Source organism: Suricata suricatta, chromosome 2 (genome assembly GCF_006229205.1).
Source record: "Suricata suricatta isolate VVHF042 chromosome 2, meerkat_22Aug2017_6uvM2_HiC, whole genome shotgun sequence".
Classification (NCBI taxonomy): domain Eukaryota; kingdom Metazoa; phylum Chordata; class Mammalia; order Carnivora; family Herpestidae; genus Suricata; species Suricata suricatta.
In genome coordinates this window covers 136,278,466-136,302,215 of record NC_043701.1, presented here as the reverse complement: position 1 = coordinate 136,302,215, position 23,750 = coordinate 136,278,466, and the positions used below count along the sequence as shown (strand labels likewise).

The window sequence follows — 23,750 nt, the reverse complement described above, 5'->3', positions numbered from 1 at the left end:
GGGGGGGTCTGGGTGTGTATATGCATACATATAACTAGAGAGAGAGAAAGACAGAGAGAGAGAGACCCTAGGCAACTATCATTTAATTAGCAAGCAGGAAGACGGGCTTGGTAAGACAAATTCCTTTAATGTAAGCACAGTTTGCCTTTTATTTTCCATTTTAAACCGGAGATGTGGTCTTAAAAACTCAGTGAGAAAAAGGCACAGGTGACAGCTATGTGACAGCATCTTCATTGCTGCGATTTGCCGACAGTTGGTCCAGGGTCCCTACCCAGCAATTCCTTGATTTCAACATCAACTTCTATACAGGCCACTCTTTTCCGATCAAATTCTAGGCAATCTGAATTTTTTTCATGCCTGATGATTTCTTGACTCTGTCCTGCTGTTTCCAGAACACTGTCCCTTTCATTCAGAGTCATGCAGAGCTGGGTTGTAATATTATATTTCACCAGTAGGTGTCATGACCTGAAACACTATATATTCCAACTCCAGAGTCTCTTAAAGTAAGGTTGCAGATTATATAAAACAAGTGATTCTAGTTGTATTCAGCTTGAAAACAGAATTCTCTACACTGAATTTACCTGCAATGCAAAATACTCCACACTGAGTTACAAATGCTGGTATGAAATCAAAGCTTAATTATAAATATTAATATACAGTGTTATATATACATAGTATCTTGATGTCACTGTTAATATACTCACACTTTTTCCCTCTCTAGTTGCACTTACTTATTAAATTTAAAACCTATGCTATTACCAAATAATTGCTTTAGAAAACAGTTTCGATAGAGATATAAATAGCATACAGGCTACAGAGGAGTAACTAAAAACATAGAAAGAATACCAACTCACCACTACTGCCGCAATCTGCACAAGAGAGGAGCTCTTCTGGCTTCTTTTCACGATTTGATTCTTTAGTCCCCAAACAGAAGCTACATATCGGAATGGGATCGGCACGGGGCTAGGATAAAATTAAAATGAACAAATACTGTCAGTTTTCCATTTCAAGATTAACAACAAAATATTAAAGTCAAAGCTTCTTATGTATTTCCTTAACAAAGAAAAACTGCTGAATAAGGTATTCAAAACAACATTTTCTAATTAAAAAACCTCTTTAATCATTTGATGCTACAGTATTACCTGAATAATGCATTTAAGTATAATATATCATCAGGCATGATATATATTCAGCCAATGAAATCGAAGACCTTTATATGTTACATAAACTTCCTGAAATGAACATTATGAAAGATTCTTTTGAGGGGTGCCTGGCTGGCTCAGTTAGTAGGCATATGGCTCTTGATTTTGGGGTCATGAGTTCAAGCCCCACATTGGGTACAGAGATTGCTTTAAACAAACCAAAAGATTCACCTGAAATCTCGATGTTCCTAAAACATATATACCTGTAATAAACTGATTCATCTATTCAGGATTATAATTTATGAATACCAACTAATTAGTTCAGATTGTTTAAACTTTATCAAATGTTTTAGTGCAGGTTACTTTTATCCCTCTCTTATTAAATTTTTGATATAAAATATCGGTATGTTTTTAGGTGACATAATGACAGAGTTGGAACTAAACAAGAACTTTAAAATTCTGTGAGATCACTTGGGAAGCTCAAAGGATCATTAACAAGGTCTTTCTGGCACCAAGGTTTTCAAAAGTAAACTACATGATGCCACACAAAGGGGATAAATACTAAATCTCTGACATCCCACATTAATAAAATAAAAAACAAAACATTTGTCTAACCCCTTCATACTCCTTACCTCTCACTGAGGAAACTGCTTTTAACAATGGATAAGTCTGCATATATATCTCCAGTGTGTCCACTGTTATATATGACTATGAGTGATGCTAATATTCCCATTCATATGAATTAAGTTGACTGTGCCTACAGATCTTGTCCCATTTATTTTGAACAGCCAAAACTGTATGAAAATCAAACTTTTATTGCATATTCCAAGGCTTCAAGGCTTCACACATGTTGTCTCTAGCCATCTGAATGTAACTATATGTATTTATATTTGAATCTCAAGAATCAAAAATTCAGGACAAGAAAAGTTAGCATAATCATAAATGTTTTTAATATAAATTAAGGACAAGATTTTGCAAGATCTAACTTTATAAATATACATCAGCACAGAATAAATCCTGATATGTTCAGCTACTCTATCCGAAATGCCTAACTAATACACTGCCTGATACATAGTAGACTCTCAAAATAGATGTTAGCCGAGTAAGTGGAAGGAACATATGCTGCTTAAAAGAAGAAATCTCATCTCTGAGATACAGTTTCAAATGGTTATAATGATTCCAACAAATGTCTCGGTTCACTGTGAAAACATGTCATCAAAAAACATAATTCATCTTATGATTGAGGATTTGCAAAATTGTTCAAAATGATTATTAATTTCATCTTACAATGGGAGTATTCATTATCTTGCCCTTATTTTCAGTTTAATTTGTTCTTTTAATACTCACAGGCTTTACTTTCTGAAGTAGCTATGCAAATGTATTTTAGCCACAGTTAAGAAGCAGAGTATAAAAACACTGTGTACTAGAAAAACCAAAAAAGACAAGCTACAACAAATTGGTCACTGACTCCAGCCACAATTTTTTAAATGCCAGACAATCAGCACTGCATAATTATGGATCCACAGTTATTACTTGCAAACTGCTCAACTGTAGTACCTTGGGAACACTTTTGTTCCTTTAAATAGCAATTAAAAGAACAATCTGGTTTTAAAGTGACAACATTCCCCTGATAGATTCTCGCTAAAACCCAGTCCTTGTACTAATGGGATTCCTCCTTTCATTTGATATAACAATGCTCAAGCCATTGCTGCCATCCTTGCGGTGATAAATAATTTACAAAGTGTCACATATCATTCATGCAATGAAACAAATCCAAATCTGCAATCCCATTTTTCTTTCCCCAGTGAATTTTTAGCTGTGAGAAAGACATGGCCATCAGCCAGCACTCGTGGCTCATTTCTCGTTTTTAACTAAAGGTAACACAAAGGACAAAGGTTGCTAGTAGTTCATGGCCAGAAAGACTGATGTCCCACACTCGGCCCAATAATAGGAAGCATAGATGCTATCACTTCACACTACATTCAAGTGAACCCCACCACGCTGATGTGTGCTCACAACCATTTATTTTAGGGATAACTATCTCACAATACTCTATAAAACCACTGTCTTATCCAGAAATGTCTGCCCTGCTGAATTATTGATAATTCAAAGCACTTTTTGCTAACCTTAGTGTAGCCTAGTCTAATTAACTTTAAAAAATTGTCACTTGTAAGAAATGAAACTTTTACAGTAATGCATGTAAATGGATCACAAAATTATTATGATTCACTATTCTCAATCAGACTTCATATAAACTGTTTCAAAAAATAATCCCTGGTAATAGATTAAAATGGATTGCAGTCAGAAAGAGGTCTGAATAAATGGCAATTTGACTCTACATGAGTCTCCTGTAGACAAATCATATTTAAGAGGTCTGAAAATGAAACCAAACATCTCCTAATTCTTAATCACTTTTGTTGAAATTTTATAAAGGTACCTAACATGTTGATCACATTTTCTTGTTTTACAGAATGTCCCTAAATTTGGATCTTGTTTTACAGAATGTCCCTAAATTTCAACATTATTGAATATTTCAAACTAATCTGGAGAATTAACATCCATGGATAGGTTTAAACTCTACAACCTGCTCAGAAAGCAATTCCTTCTCATCTCCCATGCAAAAGTCCTGGTGTAGCTACAAGGTTAGAGGCCACTTTATACACTTTCTCATTTAATCATCTTAACAATTCTGCCAGAAATGTTTATAAAACGCCCATTTTAGGGAGGCAATTGAGGATCTGAGAAGTTAGGTAATTTTTCTAAAGTTGCATGAGTTCAAGTGTTGAACTGGCATTTAAACACAACTCTGTCTTCACCAAAGCCTATTTCTCAACTTCATTATTTATTCTCCCACTCCCTACTTCCCTCTTCTCAGAAAAAAATCATCTTTCCATCTGTGGGAATAATAACTCTTTATTTATATATTCATAGTCTCTTCCATCCAATTTCTCCCATGACCAATGGCATGTTTTTAAAACTATTTAAAAAGCAACCATTAATATGCTACAGATTATTTTTATCTATTTTTTAAACTTTATTTTGAGAGGGAGGTGGGGGAAGGGCAGAGAGAGAATCCCAAGCAGGCTCTGCAGTGTCAATATGGAGCCTGACACGGGGCTCAAACTCACAACCCTGAGATCATGACAGTTGAAATCAAGAGTTGGACGCTTAGCCAACAGAGCCACCAAGGAGCCCCACCACAGATTATTTATCAATTTCAATGAGAAAAAGGTAGCTTGACAGTAGAGAAACCTCCTTAACCAAGTGATCAACACTATCACCAGTTTGTGACAAACTGACATCATGTGCCTCTTAAGTGTTGCACTGAAGGATTCAGCACAGCCAACGTAGTATTTTTGCTGGAATTATTTACCCTGAATCTAATCATAAGGAACCAATCAGGCAAATCCAAATTTAGGGACATTCTGTAAAACAACTGGCCTGCCTGGACATTGCAGAAGATGTCAGTGTCACATAAGACCCAATAAAGGGCAGAACTGATTTAGACAACTAAAGTGGTCTGAATGCTAAATACAGTTTTGTGACCCTTGTACGGATTCTGGATTAAAAAAAAAAAAGGTACTGACAGCTATTAAGGACATTATTTGGATAATTAGGAAAATCCATAAAGAGTAGACAATTTATAAACTAGAAGAACATGAATTTTCTGAGTCAACACAATTGTGTGTATATGGGAAAATGTCCTCATTCTTGGCAATCATGCGCTGAAATGTTTTGGAGTAAAGTGTCCTGATTTTGATAACTTAATCTCAAAAGATGCGGGGGGGGGGGGGGTAGAGACTGCGCATTTTTACATATATTAAAGGTACTAAAAGTTAGTGAATCTATGTAAAGGGCACATGGGTGTTCAATATATTGTTCTTTCAATTTTTCTGCATGTGTACAATTTTCCAAACGAAATACTGGAGGTGGTTGTAGGGGCTAAAACAGTACCCCCTCCACTCTTAAAAAAAAAAATAAAAGATCAACAATGGATTATTATGTAATTGGATTATAAGCATTTATAAAATAAAGAATCTCAATCCAGTTAATGATTCATAGGCGATATAGAGGACAGAGGAACTGCCAATCAAATATAGTGTTGGTGCAAGCACCAAGACTCTCGAGGACAAATGACCTAATTTTCTTCAACAAATAAATGAAAAAGGGAGACACAGTGAGCAAGCAAGGAAGAGAGAGCAATAGATTAAAAGAGGTTTAAAAGGCTCATCTGCCAATCACAATGTATAGTCCTTATCCTGATAATGATTCAGGTAAACTGTAAAATAAAACAAAATATGATGACTTATTGAAGGAAGGGGGGCTAGTCAGCCTCAAACAGACTGTTGGGAAGGAAGAAGCCAGAAGTCTTCATCCAGGGGAAATCACCACGGCTCCGGAACACAAAACTTGAACAGCACTTATGGTAGAAGGAGTTAAACTTTCCAACAGAAATGTCCAGAAATCGAATGGATTGTTTTTAATTGCTTTCTTTCTTCATTTTATTTTTTTAAATTCTGGTAAAATATACATAAAATTTACCATGTTAACCATTTTTAAGTATACTGTTCAGTAGCATTAAGTATATTCATATAACCAATACCTCATCCATCTCTAGAACTTTTACATCTTCCGAAACTAAATAAAACTGTCCCCATTAGCTTCTAACTCCCTATTTCCCCCTTCTACTTTCTCTCTCCATGAGTTTGGCTACTGAAGGTACCTCATACAAGTGGTATTACAGAGTCTTCATGGAGTGGATTAATTGTGGATGGCCCCTGTAATCGGAAGAAACCATGGAGAGGCTGGATGGACCCCCTCAGGATGGTGAGGGTGCCACAGTAGACAAAGCAATCGCACACAAGTTGGAGATCTGGGACTCTTCAAAGGTCCCTTCCAGATCACTTATTTATTTTAATGGGTCCTTGGATGGATAATCTCTAATAAGCTCATCCCAGCTCTGCTCTGAAATTTTTTATTGATTCTATTTTACTTAAAAAGATATTTGAAAAGTCTTCAGCACCCTTGACCTAAAATAACCTTTTCTGAGAAAATATTCTTTACTTCCAATTAAATAACTGGATTAATTATTTCAGATGGTTTTAAGAAATTTTATATTTGCTCATGCCTACTTTTGTTTCTGCCCTAAAGGAAACATTTGTAAATCATGTCAGTCTAAGTAAGTGAAGAAAAATAAATGAAAGTTCATGCTAGATTAGAGCCCGGTGCACATGCTTTTTGACAATGACACAAAAAGAGGCTGTCTCTGTGATGTCCAATCACAATGATCAGGGACACAACTCTTTCTTTCCGGCATCCCCTATGGACTGATATATCTCGAGCCATCTAGAATCTTCCTGAATCTACTTACAATATACACCGTTTTAAGTAGTTCCAAATGTTAAAAGCAACTCATTTTCATTCATATATTCATACTTATATCATTATAAAACCTGGATTTAAATATTGGTCTTTGGACCTCAGGTTTCCTCATCAGTAAAATAGGACAGAATAATAGTGTCTGCATCGCCTAATTCTGTGATCACTAAACTTCAAATGTGAGTGTGTGAAAGTACTTTGTAAACAATAAAGCTTTATTTAAATATTATGATGATTACAAAATTTACTTTGTTTATAAAAATAAAAAGAACAAACAACTTCAAGTCCTTACTAAATATCCACAAAAATAAATTGCTGTGGAGTTTAGAATTATTCTATAATAGACTTTGACTCTGTGAGTCTCTATGATAAATATGAATTTTAGAGGGTTGTTATGTTTTTTCTCTCAAAGAATTAATCAGGGAATAGAAGAACAGAATAGAAAATGTCTCAACTGAGAGCCAAGAGGCCTGATCTAATAAAAGGATAGCTCAAAGAAAAAGAAAAGAAAAAGATGCCAAAGGAAGTAAAGCACGAATGTAAAATTGTAAATGAAATACTACCACAATAGTAAACAAAAGACTAACATAAATCCTTTATACCCAAGTATCAAACAATTCATCTTTGGAGAGTGTTCTCAACACTAAAGGGCAGACAACTTAACTCAGTAATTCAAAGCGAGTCGTATAAAAAGGCTCTTCCTTATGCATGTCTTCAAATTGCATCCTTTTATCATCTTGTACTGAAACCTGAAGTTTAGGTGATGCTTTGTAGTTTACCAAAATGCTTTCCTCAAGTGTCTCACTATGACAAACACAGCCTATGAGACAGGACTGTGTTAAGTTCAAGGCCTCCCTAAGGTCACATAACGATCAAGACAGTAAGACCCAGTCTGCTGACTGCAAGTCCTTTGCTTTTCCTCTCCTGTGGCTGGTCAGTCCCTCATTTCCTTTGGAGCTTGAATCAGATATCACCTTATCAGAGAGGCTGATCCCTGCCCATTCTCTATGAAACTACAACCCACTATCACCACTCTGGATCCTCCAGGCCTTGCTTTATTTTTCTGCATAGCATTCATCACTGCTAGGCATACTGACAAATTCTATCATTTGCCTATTTTGTTTCACTTACTGAACTATCAAAGCTCCGTTCTGAGGGCAAAGACTTTGTTCACTGCTGTAGCACCAGCTTCAAAGTACATTTGTTGAATAGATGAACACACTGCTTTTAGGTTTGGAAGTAGATCCTCTGGTTCAAGAGGTCCCAAAGGTGATTATTCTTTAACATACATCCTTAATAACTATAATATGACAGTAAGACAGCCGTCAGTGGCAAGATGGCTTCCATCACGGTCTCATCTGAAGGCTTCTTTTTCCTACTCTCATCATTCATAATAAATGACCATTTGTGCATAATTGTACTTTTCTGGGTATAACCTGACAAAATAGAACCAAAATTTAAATATCAGCTGGAAGAAAATTATCTCATCATTATTGGTTGGAACTTGCTCCGCGAGAAGTCATTCACTATAGGTTATTTTTAAAATAGATCTGAGGCCATGCCAGTACCTAATTGTGAGACTCCTTGTCCTTCTTCCCTCTTAAGGAAGAATAAAAAAACCAAAAACAAAAACAAGTAGTAACAGTCAAGGAAGATGAATGCACTGCATTGAGAATAGCAAAATTATAAGAAGAGCATGAATCTGTTCAACCTATTAAAAACATTCTACAATTCTTTTTTAGATTTTTAATGATTTTTTTTTAATTTCTGAGAGAGAAGGAGAGAGAGAGAGAGAGAGAGAGAGACAGACAGACAGACAGACAGACAGCGTGAGCACGGTAGGGCCAGAGAGAGAGGGAGGCTGAACCAGGCTCCAGGCTCTGAGCTAGCTGTCAGCACAGAGCCCCACGCAGGGCTCGAACCCATGAACCATGAGATCATGACCTGAGTTGAAGCCAGACACTTAACTGACTGAGCCACCCAGGTGCCCCCTTTATTAGATTTTTAAAAGTTTATCGGAGAGAGAAAAAGAGAGAGACAAGGGAGGGGCAGAAAGAGGGGGCAAGAGAGAATCCCAAGCAGGCTTGACACCAGACTCGATCCCTCAACCATGAGATCATGACCTGAGCCTGAAATCAAGAGCCGGCCACTTAACCAACTGCGCCATCCCAATACTTTACAAATTCTGGTGCTTTATTATTGGTAGTGAATTATTTCCGACAAACCTTACAACTGATAGCAGTGGGACAATAGAGATTGAAAAATGTTTATGTTGTTTTTAGGGAAACTATTTGTTTTTTCTTTTTATGTCACTTAGGTAGTCTGCTTGAAATCTACCAAATAAAGAACTAGATTTCATTTCCTGCCACTTAACCCACTTATTCAAGTGATCAAGCCCACTTCTAATTAGGATATAGATCATGCATACTCAGGATTTCCCTTTAGGGCAATCTGCTGTAAGATATAGTCTATGGAAATACACTAACTCTAAAAGTAGAGACTTCCTGTGATGATCTAAATTGCCTTGAATCTTAAGAGCATTATCTTGTTCCCATCGGTGTGTGCTAAAACTGTGGTCAGTACAGCTATGTCTCTGCAGGAAGGTTTGGTGGCCAGCTCACTGTCATGGCCGTATCGGGACTGCTTCAAATCCTTCAGTGGCACAACAGAACCTTGTTTGAAACATGTCTACTGTCATTCTCTCTACGCATACGGACCCTTTTGTTTTATTCTAAGGCTGTTCTTGCAATTCTATAATAAATTCTATAAATAAATTCTATCTAAATAAATTCTTGACCTGAATAGATATCTAAATAATTTTTTCCAGAAGATAATTGGAGATACACTTAGTGTAAGACTTTTCACATGCAACAATTTTACCTTAATTTTACACTTGCCATATAGATTTTTATTATATCGCTTCCCCTGCTCATTATACTTCTCTGTGGGTAATTGGTTCTGTGAGGGAGCACTACATTATCCCCACTGGCTCTGGATTGAGCTTCTGCATTACTCTGAGCAAAAGGATTTATTATTGCTAATGTATGGAGATCTGAAATGTGACTGCTGTATTTTACCTTCTTGTCACAGCGAAGAGGGTTCTCTGTATTTTAAGAATGACAAGTAAATTAAATCTAATAAAATAAAAATATTTAAAAGCATCACCATACATATCCATAAATATGTCACTTCTTTTTTCATTTAAAGAATAAAACCAGTATCATTGACCAATACTGGGAAATGCCCACAATCAAAAGGCTGATTCAGGAGTATAAAACACTAAAAGCTTGGCCAAAAAGAAATAAGAAAAGGAAAAAGGGGAAGACTTTCTAAGAACCTCGGCCTTGGCAGTTAGCAACTGTGTGGAGCTAATTGAAATGCTCACATTGTATCTGTAGTCTAGAACTTGTTCTAATTAGGCAGGTGTGCCATTTTTAGGAGTGCTGATTAAAGAAAGTGACTCTATTGGAAGGAAACACATCTAATCTGGCACACTGCATTTAACAATTGTATCTCATTTTTTATTGTTATTTGCTTGTTTTTGTTTTGGGAGGATAAAGCCTACAAATTTGAGCAGGGGGTGGGGAAGCCAACATTGGCTTACCCAGCATCTTTAATTTCTTATCTGGACAGGGACTTGGCTTTTAAGATTTCATCTGAACATCTCTCCTCCACCCTTACCATTAGAAACTGCAGATACCGCATTTATCTTCTTAAGAGGGATCAAAGTCTGATTCAACACAGCTGGAAATTCAACACATGGTTACAGGAAGTCTGCTTAGGATTTACAAACTATTCTGTTTGGCAAGCATGTCACAATATTAGCAATATAATAATATAAACTCCAATCTAGGTTTTGAAAAATGGAATTTTAAAATCAATTCATATCCAAGTGTCACAAATCTTTAATGTATTTTTTTCAAATGTTATTATTTTTTACAGTAGTTTTAGATTCATAGCAAAATTGAGGGGAAGGTACAGAAATTTCCCACACCACCCAGCCCCACACATGCATAGCTGCCTCCCCCATTATTAACATCTCCCACCAGAGTGGTACCTTTGTTATTATAAGTGTTGACCCTACACTGACACATCATTGTCACCCAAGCCCACAAACTACATCAGGGTTTTCTCTTGACATTATACATTCTATGGGTTTGGAAAAATTTATGATGACGTATATCTACCATCACTGTAGCATACAGAGTATTTCCACTGCTCTAAAAAATCTGCCTATTCAGGACTCCTGGGTGGCACAGTTGATTAAGCATCCAACTTGTTTTAAGTTTATTTCTTTTCAGAGAGAGAGAGAATGAACCCCAAGCAGGCTCTGCACTGCCAGCACAGAGCCCAACGCAGGACTAGAACTCACAAACTGTGAGATCATAACTTGAGTCAAATCCAAGAGTTGGACACTTAACCAACTGAACCACCCAGGCGCCCCAAGCATCCAACTCTTGATTTCAGCTCAGGTCATGATCTTGTGGTTTGTGCTCTAAGCACAGAGCCCACTTTGGATCCTTTATCTCCCTTTCTTATCTTTTTTTACTCTATCAATTGTTTGTTTTCCAGAAAGTCTTATGGTTTGAATCCTATAGCTGGCTTCCCAGTTGTCCCAAGGTACCCATTTTAATCTAGATGTGGTGACTACTACTCCACCTAGGCAAAATGAATCACAGTCATTTTCATTACCAATTCCACCAAGAATTCCTACATTAACTGTTCAGGGGAAACACAGGCTACTGAATTTATTGTAATTAGATCCAAATAGGGAAGTAGAGTGAGGAGAGGAGACACAGGTAGGTGGATATTAACAAGCTAGAAAAATCACGTTAGTCACTTTGTCAATATTATTTCCACCCCCCTCCCCCGTAATGTTCTGCATTCACAGAGTTTTATATGTCAGTTGAGATGTTATGTACTACGCAGTTAAGTCACTAATGTTTACTCAGAACCCAACTATGCCAAACAGAATATAATTGGTACTCCAAGTGCTTGTCGTCACAGAACCAACAGAAATAGTGTAATTCCTTTAACATACTTAATTCTCAATTGCCCTTTGGGCACATAAACCATCTGGTGTGCAAAATTTCCATGCCCTTGACTTTTCTGCTTTTGTTTTCCTCACTTTCAAACTACCTTTGACCCTTTCAATTACAGGAGTCATAAGCAGTACGAAAAGAGGACTGTTTGGATAATTACTATCTGAATGTCAAGAGCTCTGACCTTGTTTTTTTGGAGTCTGACCTAAACCTTTTTGTGCTGGGGATTCTAGATCTACTAATGGTTTAGGTCAGGCACTACTGGAGCACTTATCTGAACATTACTGGTGACACTGTGCTCGTTGGCACTCCAGCATCACTTCAGATTGCACATCACTGCACAGAACACAAGCCTCGCCCCTACCAGTGCAGGCCACAGCAAGGCCAGGAAGAGAAACACCAGATGTCATAGGCTTTCCCCGCAGGGCAAAGACTTATTTTAAGTTCAATTTCCTTGAATTTTCGCGTCTTACAGAAATCTACTAAAGAGTATTCATTAGGTAGAGGAAAGCTCTTTATTTTTGTGAAGTCATTTTTTAATATATTTTAAGTCAAAACTTAGTACACAGTGAGCTCTTTAGAGGAGATCCTTGTTTGTTTATCTAAATTACCACATATAATGAGGAACTATACACACTGTAGATATTTGATAAATATTTGTTGAATATATACATGTAACATTACGTCTCATACTTGGTACTTTCTCATTATTTTGTAAATTACAACTTTAGCATACAAATGGTAAATAAAGAAATAAGAATATAACAGAACAAGGTGATGAGGGAACAATAAAGAATTTTTCATTGTTTTCCCATTTACAACCTTCACAACCGCCCTCTTTCATTTTGTTAAATGGTAAAATATATATAATATGTACCACTTTACCTCTTTTTAACTGTAAAGTTCAGTGGCACTAAGTACATTCACACTGTTGTTCTACCAAGTTAATGTGTATTTTACATATAATGAAATGGACAGTTCAGAGTTTTGAATAGATGCATACACTCACGTAACCCACATCTCTATCAAGTTACAGAATACTCCATAACCACAAAAGTTCTCTCTTGACCCTCCAATCAACTCCTTCCTACTCTCCTTCCCAAGCAGCTACTGCTCTGATTTCTCCCACCATAGTATGATTTGGTCTGCTCTAGAACTTCATGTAAATGGAGCCAAACACCAAATTCTTTTTGTGGGACTTCTTTCAACTCACTGTATTACCATATTCATGCATACTTCTGCATACCAAAAATTCTGTGCTATTTACTACTAACTAGTATTTTATTGTAAAATACACAAAAACTTGTTTATTCTCTCCTTGGTTGACCAGTATTTGCTTTCAGCATAGAGTTAAAATGAATATAACTGTTATGAACAGTCTTACGCAAGTACTTTTGTGGACCCGTGTTTTCATCTCTGGAGTAAATACCTAGGAAGGGAACTGCTGGGTCATAAGGTAGGAAGATGCTTAACTTTATTAAGATCCTATAACTAGATTAATCAAGAAAAGGAAAAAACTTAATTACCAAAATAAGAAGGATAAAGGGGATATCACTACAGATCTTGAAGACATTAAAATGATGGGAAATACTATGAACGGGGTTATGCCAATAAATTAGACAAGTGAGATAAAATGATAACTTCATTGATCGACCAAATTAACAAAGCCAACACAAGAGGAAACAGGACCTCTGAATAACTCTAAATCCATTAAATAAAAGGATTTATAACTTAAAAAACCCTATGAAGAACTCCAGGACCAGCCAGCGCTGCTGGTGAAATTTTTCAAAAATTTAAGAATACGATCCCGGGTGCACCTGAATGGCTCAGTTGGTTAAGCTCTTGATCTTGACTCAGGTCATGATCTCAAAGTCTGTGGGATCAAGCTCCATGTCAGGCTCTGTGCTAACAGTGTGAAGCCTGCTTGCAATTCTCTCTCTCCCTCCTCCTGCTCTCTCTCTCTGTCTCTCAAAACAAACAAACTTAAATACAATGCCAATCTTACATGATTTATTTCAAAAAAAGAAGAGGAAATGTTTCTCAACTAATTTTATTAGGTCAGCATAATTCTGATACCAAAAACAGATGAATACATTACCAGAAAAGAAAGTTAAAAGAACCAATATCCCTCACTAACATAAACCCTCATTTGTTTATCTTCCCAAATTTTACTTAAAAAAAAAAATCAACTTTACTAAGGTATAAAAAATATATGTAACAAAATGTACCTTTTAAAGTTTGGACAAATAAATACATTCATATAATTATCACAACAATTAAGAAATAAAACCCTTTTTTCACCTCAGAAAGTTGCCTCAGGGGCAAAATAGGTGAAGGGGATTAAGAGTACACTTATGATGAGCACTGAGTAAGGTACAGAATTGTTGAATCACTCTACTGTACACCCGACACTAATATAACACTGTATGTTAACTATATTGGAATTAAAAATAAAAAAAAACAAGTTCCCTCAAACCTTTCTGCAGTGCCATTCCTCCACAGACCCAGGCAACTGCTGATCTGCTTTCTAACACTACATGTTAGTTTGGCTCTTCTAGAATTTTATATATGAAAGCACACAATATGTACTCAATTTTGTGATTTCCTTATACACAGCATGTTTTTTATATTAATCCATGTTGTTGTATGTCAAGTTTCTTTTTCAATGTATCAATACATCTCAATTAGTTTATCCATTCACCTATTGATGGATGTTTGCACACTGCAGTTGGTTTTTTTTTTTTTTTTCAATTTATTTTAGATAGAGAGTGAGCATGGAAGAGGGCAGAGGAAGAAAGAGAATCTTAAGCAGGCTCTACACTCAGCGTGGAATCCAGTGTGGGGCTTGATCCGACAAGCCTGGGATCATGACCTTCGCTGAAAATAAGAGCTGGATGTTCCACAGACTAGCCACCCAATCCTTGGACACTCAAATCCCCTTTCCCAACTTCTGTTGACAGGCCTGGCACATACAAACATGTAACATCTTTAAAAAGGAAAAAAAAGTGAGGTACACTAAGCCACTTTTGTTCTATATTGGGGTTATCACTCTTGCTTCTATAAAAATGTACATATGTGCCTTTGCACATGCAAATACACCTGCAGGATAAAGTTCTACACGTGAGATTGCTGAGTCACACAACATGGACATTTGTAACTGCATGAGGTTTGCCACTGCATATTCCCAACATTTTATCAAATTTTCCTTGTTAATTTTAACTTAAATTTGTTTTTTAATTTACAAACAATGGATTCAAAGCTCATATTTTAAGTAAAAATGAGTACTTTTCCTTCTCCCCTATTATAATACAAATAAAGCTGTGCTCCCACAACCATTCATAATTTGTGATTCATCAACGTTCTTGTGTATCTTCACAAATTTTAGATTGAAGGAAACAAACCACATAACGGTAAAAGCACTACCCAAACAACAGAGAGATCAACAGTAAATAAACTGCTACTCTCCTATCCAATGATCTTGCAGAATCAGCACATAAAGTCCTCATCGTTAAACCAAGGCATTAATTAAAGTCTGATTATAAGAGAACTACCCTGTGTGTGTGCGTGTATGCCCGCATGTAAGAAAAAAGAGGGGTAATAATTGCTGAGACTGTATGTTAAAAGGGACTCTCCAAAGTAAGTTCAGTATTCTTCTCCATATTCAATGTCACAACAAAGAACCATCTGAAATCACTAAGGACAGACCCATCTACAGAACTGTAACATTAGTACGGTCAGGCATGGTTTTTCTTCCTCTCTCCCTACTTCCTTCTCTGTCCAATGACCTTCCATATGCCTATTATGAAGGCCTGGCTCACTGATACTGTTGGTAGCCCACTGGTGGTAGTGATCTCTAAATTATTCAGATGACTTTGGGGATAGTTTGGGAGGAGGGGGATGACAGGAAATTATGTAGGTTAGTGGTTTTCAAACCTTAAAATGCAAACAGAACACCTATAGACCTTGTTGAAATGCAGATTCTGAGTTAGCAGTTCTGGGATGAGGCCAAGGAGCCTACACTTCTAACAAGCTCCCTGATGATCTTGATGACTGCGGATCTGTGGTCTGCACCTTTGTGTAGTAAGAATAAAGACACTTTTTTCTTTAAATGTTTTTTATTAATGTCTTTATTTTATTTTGAGAGACAGAGCAAAGAGCGAGCGGGGGAGGGGCAGAGAGAGAAAGAGACACATTATCTGAGCAGGCTCCAGGCTCTGAGCTGGCAGCACAGAGCCCGACGCAGGGCTCGAACCCACTAACTGCAAGATCATGAGCTAAGCCAAAGTCGGATGCTCAACCGACTGAGCCACCCAGGCACCCCAAGACACTTTTAACCAGTAACCTCCAAATTACCAATTTCAATTTGGGGATAGGATTTTCCATTTCAGTAGGTGGATTCACGGAGAGCAAAACCCTGGCGTTAATGCCTTGAAGGGGGAGCTACTTAACAGTGACAGAAGCTGGGGGGGCAGCAGTGGTAGTAGTTAGCGGCAGTAGTGGCGGCAGCAGCGCTAGTGGCAGTGATTGGTCCAGCAAACATGTGAAGAGTACTCACTATGAACAGATATTCAGGTAAGCACTTAATTAATCATTAAAGTATCAGAAGGCAAATACTATTATTTCCACATTATAGATGAGAAAATAAAGTTCATTTTCCTGAGACAATCAGGCTCCAGGACCACTGCAGAACCCTGTCTCCAGTTATCAAGTTCAACATCACTCTGTAGTAATGGATGTCATCATTTCTCAAGTTGACACGTAGGAGGAGGAGACAATTATTTAAAGGCCTTATTTTCTAGTTCCCGTATAATCCAGTTCAGATAAATAAATAGACTGTTCATTTTAACTGATCAGTTTGGGTCAAGGTTAGGAGGAATTTTAAACTGTTACTTGACACTACAGCTAATCCAAAGGACACAGAGATGAAAATGTTGTTTTTAAATCTCTTGGCTTTATTTGTTAACTAAAGTGTGACAGAGTGAAAGAGCTTGCTTTTGAAGTTATTCAAAGACTAACTTTGGTTACAATATGAATTCCAGCATATTTGGCTTTGAAACTACATTTTATGCTTTTTAGAGATCAAGCTAAACATACATTTCTCAGTCAAAAAGCTCTGTAGAGTAACCTGATCTGAACAGGGGCGCTTTAACTCAATGCCAAATAAAAAGCATGATTGCTTTATTCCACACAAATACCATTCTTGGATAGGCCAATTAATCATGAATATAACTTTTCAGACATTACATAATTTCACATAGACTTGCTTCTAGTGCCTGCCAAAGAAAACAGCAATTTGTATCACTAGGAATAAATCTACATTTGAAAAGAAATGAAAGTTACAAACATGAAATAGGGTAGCTCTGGTCACCTCTTTCATGCTACACTCCCTCATAATTTCTCTAATAATTTTATTTTACAAAACAGGCATTAATAAAACCTAAAATGATATAAGTTGTGAAATGACATTAATAAAAATAAGGAAATCTGAGTAATTTTTATACCAACAAGAGTAGCAACCTCTCAGATATGACTAATGTCAATAATATATATATATTTATTATGGCTTTCTTAGTCATATGCACACTTCATACTACTATGTCCTTCAATATCAGAGAAACATCGATCCATAAAAGCATTTATTGTTATTTTTAGAAGATTCCATTTCCCTACCTAAAATTATTGCTGTTTTCCAAACAAATATTTCACTGATACATTCCTGGTAAATCAGGAATAACAGATGACTTTAAAAGCAATCCACTAATGTCTGCAGCCAACATTTTAAAACATAATCAATATAAGCTTGTAAGTATTCTACTTAGAAAAACACCCATGAAAGAAAGAAAGAAAGAAAGAGAAAATATACCCATGAGCCCAGGATTACCTTTAGTGTGTTTATAAAATTCCTTAACAGAATATTTACAAGCAATAAAATCAGGAAAGAGAAGCAATTAATTATCCTCATGCCAAATATAAGCTGCAGTGAAGATACAGTCAACTTTAAAGGAATATGCATAGGGGCGCCTAGGTGGCTCAGTCTGATAAAGTGTCCACCTTCATCTCAGGTCATGATCTCACGGTTCATGGGTTCAAGCCCCACGTCAGGCTCTGTGCTGACAGCTAGCTTAGAGCCTGGAGCCTATTTCAGATTCTGTGCCTCCCTCTCTCTCTGCCCCTCCCCTGCTTGTGCTGTCTTTCTCTGTCTCTCAAAAATAAATATGAAACAGGAAAAAATATGGAAACTAATTTGACAATAAACTATTATTAGAAAAAAACAGGAAAAAAAATTTTAAAAATAAAGGGATATGCATAAAAAGATCCAGATTTATGTGAATCGCCCCCCCCAAAATCATTTGTTAGTGAAGGTGTTGTCCCTCACACTACCCCTTTTTTAAAAATTTTAAGTAATTTCTCCATCATTTATTTGAATTAGATAGACTAGTGTCTGCTTTTGAAATTTTCTTAAAGAAAACCTAATCATTATCATGCAAAAGCATGCAAGTACCCATATATACATATGGGGGCTCTGGTGCTTTTATTATTTATTTTTTAACGTTTATTTATTTATCTTGATAGAGAGAGTGCATGGGTGAGGGGCAGAGAAGGGGAGGCGGGGAGAGAATCCCAACCAGGCTCTGCACAACACAGAGCCCGACACAGGACTTGAACCCACAAACTGTGAGATCAGGGCTCTGATGCTTTTAAGCAAAGACCAAACGACTAATGTCAGATCCTTAGTATATGAGCAGAAACAACTAGTACAGTGCTTCCTGAACCTTTGACTTAGCCAGGATTTTGTTCAACTTTATGTCGTGTGTTTTATGTTTAACAAATATGTATTTTTTCATTTCTTAAAAAAAAAAGTTATATCACAGTTCTGAATGTTTTTCCAAACAATGTAACTGTGTATGCGTATGTATAGATGTGTGTGTGTGTATGAAATATGGTGGTGTATCCTTCATTTTCTCCACCTAGTTAAAAATAATAGCAACAGCTAGTATTTTACTGCATACTTATTTAGCACTAGGTACTGTGTAACGTGCTTCCATTATTTCAAAATCTCAGGTGGGTATTATGATTGTACCAATCTTATTAAGGAGGAAACTGTGGCACAGACAGCTCACATAATGGGCCCAAAGGAGCACAGCTGCAAGTGGTAGAGCTCAGATTCCAAGTCAAGCAGTTGACCTTAGAACCTGCTTTGTTCACCCATGTGAGTCTCTAAATGAGGAACAGTAACCAGAATAGGGACGGGATATGCTGTTATTACACATAAGTCAAGGGCAAGGGTCATTTGGGAAGTCGGAAGTGGAGGTGAGTTTATAATGGGAGTGGATATTAGAGGAAGAAGCTATGGGAGGTCTGTTATTGTGAAAGGAGATGAAGAGGACACCATCAGCAATTCTCCACTTAATTCAAACTGACTTTTACAGAAGATGGGATTTCAGGAGTTATTTAGAACAGAAGAAAAAAGAACAAGAGAGTCTAAGAAAATGACAGTGCTTTGGGAGATGGCTTAAAAGACTAATGTAATGTGTTCCACAAGCAAGATGCTCCCTAGAGCAACTTGAAATGAGTGGGGAGGGAGAGAAGGAGAGGGAGGGAGGGAGAGAGAGAGAAAGAGAGAGAGAGAGAGAGCGAAAGGGAGGGGGGGAGGGAGAGGGAGAGAAAAAGTTGGGGACCTAAGTAGCAGATGAGGGTAAAGAGATAATCCAGAGCCTGCTGGTGACTGGCTTTGATGCATGGAGTGAACAGCGTAGATCCAAAAGGAGATGAGAAACCACTGTAAAGACTTAAGGAAGGGGTAGGCGTGGTCAGGAAGTCCTCACAGCAGGAGTAACCCCCCATTCTAGGAACCTGGAAGAGAAGGCAAGCAGAGGAGAAGGCCAGGCCTAGATGCTGAATTTAGCATTTAATTTACTGGATTTCGTAATGATTTCATAAAGACTGCTGTTATTCTGGACAAGTCTGTATGTTGAGGGGTGAAAGCCAGAAATTAGTCTAAATTCAATAGTCTTCAGAAAACATTGCTAAGGCAGAAAACTTCCGAAAGCCTTTGCCGGCACTGCTAATTACTTAGCAGTTACTGGCCATGATCATCACAGAAGTCGTAGACATTTTAAAACTCTTACCCTATGAGGAACTATATTTCAAAGCCCTTGACATTTTTAGTGGTATTTGGGCATGCTCTGAGCAAAGTTCTCTACCCATGTCACCAGAAGATGATAATTTTCCAAAGAAAATTGTTAATGTTGTCTCCTCCGTTAAGTCTGTTATCCTCAGCAAAGATGTGCATATGAATAATTTATACTCACCTGGAATGGTTAGCACACAAGCATACTGTTCCAAAGATCCGACCAGTTTTCTTAACAGTCCAGATCACAGAATTCCTACCAGTGCCTCTCATTTCATTAAAGGGATAAGATATACACATTTATGGGGGGAAACAACGTTAGTAGCTTATTGATTTAGCTTTAGGAGTATTTCACAACTGAGTCCTTTTTAACAGCATACAACCAGGGGCATATCTAATCGATACTGAACATCTACCTTGCAGTTGGGGCTCATGAATTAATCAGCATCTGCTCAAACCCAAAGCATCAGGCAAAAACCAACAGTGACCTAAATCTCTTTGAACACCGGAGAATCACCCAAACAATGTTACTGTTTACAATAATGACAACAAACTCAACCGCCAATCACATGCAACAAAACTAGTATCTTTACTCATGAGTTACTTATTTTGGAATTATCTCTCTTTTCCAAGGAAATAAGAGTAAAAAATTAAGGTTGCCACATGCAACTTCTCCTATATGGCTGGTTGTATTAGCCAAATCCTGTAACACTACATACACCAAAAGCACACCAAAAGCTGAGGAAGGGCCAGGGATAACCCCAAGGCCACAAGGCAAAACGAGGGGGTGCAGGGAATCTGGATCTCTCTGCTAGATTCAGTAGTCTCTTGTCAGGGCCAAGTAACCTATTTCCTGATCAGCATGTAAGACAATAGAGAGGAAAATGGTGTGTAAGCAGAAAGTCTTTCCTCGTGAGCTGCAAATTATATAAAGAAGGTTTTATTTCTAATTATGGTCATATAATTACAGACACTTTAAGGAGAAGAGCCTGTTTGTTCTCCCTGGTGTGAGCAACTCACTGATTTAGGCTCTCTTGAAGCCAGCAGCCAAGTGGCAGTGGCACAGATCCAGGAGTTCCTAGAGGAGAACAGATGGACAGCTATCCTAAAAAAAGAGTCCCTGATGTCACCCAGCAATGAGCTGTGAGAGCTTGATAAATGTACATTCCTCATTCAGGTGTTGTAGGTATAAATGAAAAGGGTTCACAGTGTAAGGAGATATTGTTTTCATTGGGTAGCAGACAATAAACACCATGATTGGTCTCCCAGACTCTCATTTGCTAACGAGGTCTTTCCAAGGTTTCCTATTTAGCATACATACTTCCACTAAGGATTATTTCTTAGTTTTTCATTTAGTTTGGTTAAGAGAAAATTTATATTTCATCTAAGTTTTCAGAACTTCTTAAAGTTTCTGAAAGGTAGTTAACCCACAGTGTAGTAAAGGGCATAGAATCTGAAATCACGTTTACAAGGTTTGATTCCTAGCTTTACTATTTTCTGGTATGACCTCAGCCACGTATTTGAGCCCTCCTTTAGTTTCTATATCTGTAAAATGGAAATAACAGTTGTGCAAATTACATGAGATCACGTATATAAAGTGCTTTAGACAGTGTATAGTATTTGGTAATTGGATTAAAAAATGTTAGCAGCTATGAGCTGTTTTGTATTTAATGTAGATGCCGGGGACGCACAACAGTTTTTTCAGTACCTGTTACTTACTTCAAATGGTACAAGAGCAGAGAGTCTCCACGCATTATGCCATAGATGATTCAAAGACTGAGAACATATGACCCGTACCTTTAAGGGTTTTCTAATTACATGGGGAATAAACACATATACAATTCAAGGACATGCTTCCAGGCAACAAAATGCCACAAACACATGTTTCTTGCTTTCTTCAGTAGTATATACTGTGAAAAGTTAGTAAGTCGCATTCTCAAAGGTCAGTTCCTTGGCCATGTTTTCCGCTCACTGGCCCCGCCCCCATCCCTTTTAAACTGCAGGCAGGGTAAGGCGCCAGGGTGGCTCAGTGGGTTGAGAGTCCTTGGGCAGGTCATGATCTCACCATTCATGAGTTCGAGCCCCATGTCGGGCTCTGTGCTGTCAGCTCAGAGCCAAGAGCCTGCTTCAGATTCTGTCTCCCTCTCTCTCTCTCTCTCTCAATAAATAAACATTAAAAAATATTTTAAATGAAGGTAGGAGGAGCAGTTTTGACAATTAAATATCCCAAAAATTGTTACATTCAATTGTATCTCAAAACTAGGGGAGAAAAGTTGTCCTATTTTAGAAGTTCATATGGCCAACGAAATATTTGCACACTTATTACATACAGAACTTACTTGATACTAAAACTCAAGTTTTTGAAGCTTTGTCTCATTAAAGTTATATAGATAGAACAAAACTTAACAACAGAAATATAAAGTTGAGTCAATACATCGGGTTTCTATAAAGAGGTGATTTCGATGCAAATTTTTAAATGGAAGGGGGGAGAGATTTTAGTTAGAAATAAACAGCAGAGGTTAAGGACACGGATGCAAAGGGAGAGGTGGTTGCTACTGCAATTAAAATGCATGGACTTGCGCAATGGTCCAGGCAGGGACGGGGGAAAGGGAGATCCTTCAGAGGAGAGCCAATTTGGCAAAAGCCGAAGATTAAAAAACAAACAAGGAGTCTGGGTGGCTCAGAGTCTGCTGCCTCTTATTTTTGGCCCAGATCAGGATCTCCTAGTCTGTGAGATCAAGTCCCACTTCCGGCTCCAAGCTCAGCAAGGAGCCTACTTGAGATTCTCTCCTTTCTTCTCTCTCTGCCCCTCCCCTGCTTGCTCTCTCTCAAAATAACAAAACAAACAAACAGCCCAAAGCTCTCTGACCACCATGTGACAAGCTCAGCAACACAGAGCTCTTTACTTCCCCACAAAATGCTCAACACGAGTGGCTAATAAACTATTGTCTAGGACACCTGTGCACTTCTGCTTCTACCTGTTGAGTTCTGTCCATAAGTGTGTTTTCAAATCTGCTTATGTGAATTATGCCTGTTACCATAATTAAATGCCTTCATTAAACACTGCTCTCCAACATCTAAGAACCTATGTGTACAAAAAGAGTTATAGTCTCTATGGGCATTTAGTAAATGTTTTTAGATCGGTGTGAATAATAGTGAAAAAAAATTATTACAAGATTTGGAGAAAATTATAATCTAGAAGAACTCTGCATTCAGGCTGCTTCACAAGTACCTCTAAGGAAAGTGAGATGGAAAATTCTTTTCAAAAAGATGGGGAACTCCAACCCATGCTCAAAGAAAAGCCTGGAGACTCCATTATATAACCGGCAAATACACACATCTCATTAAGCTAAAATAGTAATTAAATGTTTTTATATATCATTTTCTATTCCTTAGTTTTAACCAACATTTTTATTAATGAACCAATTCTTATCATAACCAATAAAAAAGTTTCTATAATGGAATCAAGTCGACCATATAATCATTCTTGGAAAAAAGGTTACCAAAAACTTTACCTGTACACAAGTCAGGGGAAATTCTATTCAAATATATAATTTTTAAACATGTTTATTTACTTTGAGAGAGAAAGTGTGTGTGTGTGTGTGTGTGTGTGTGTGCGCGCGCGCGCGCTCGCGTATACACACAAGGGTCAGAGAGAGAGGAAGAGACAGAATCCCAAGCAGGCTCTGCACTGTCACTACCGAGTCCAATATGAGGCTCAATCTCACTAACCCTGAGATCACGACCTTAGCTGAAATCAAGAGTCTGATACTTAACCAATTGAACCACCTAGGTGCCTCCATAAATTTTTATATGTATACTCACTATCTCATTTCAGCTACGTCTACGTGAGTCAAAATTACAGGTAAATTTACACAAATATTGTTAAATACTTTGTCCACAAAACTCCCACTGGAATACTGAATTTAAACAAATATTTACATTGTGTAGACCTATCCTTAATATGTTTTCATTTTATCTAATGTAAAATAAATACTTTATATGGAGGACAAAAGAAGCTTAGAAAGATATTTTCATAGTATCATAAAACAATCC

At 37.3% G+C, this 23,750-nt stretch overlaps 1 protein-coding gene across 4 annotated transcripts in view; it reads right to left on the bottom strand.

Annotated features, from left to right (window-relative positions):
• KAT6B (lysine acetyltransferase 6B) overlaps nt 1-23,750 on the bottom strand; it is a 183,811-nt gene that overhangs the window by 67,288 nt on the left and 92,773 nt on the right. For all 4 annotated transcript variants that reach the window (XM_029932004.1, XM_029932003.1, XM_029932005.1 and 1 more), the window contains exon 4: nt 855-963. In XM_029932004.1, the coding sequence (XP_029787864.1) occupies nt 855-963 (109 nt within the window). The remainder of the gene's footprint in view (nt 1-854; nt 964-23,750) is intronic.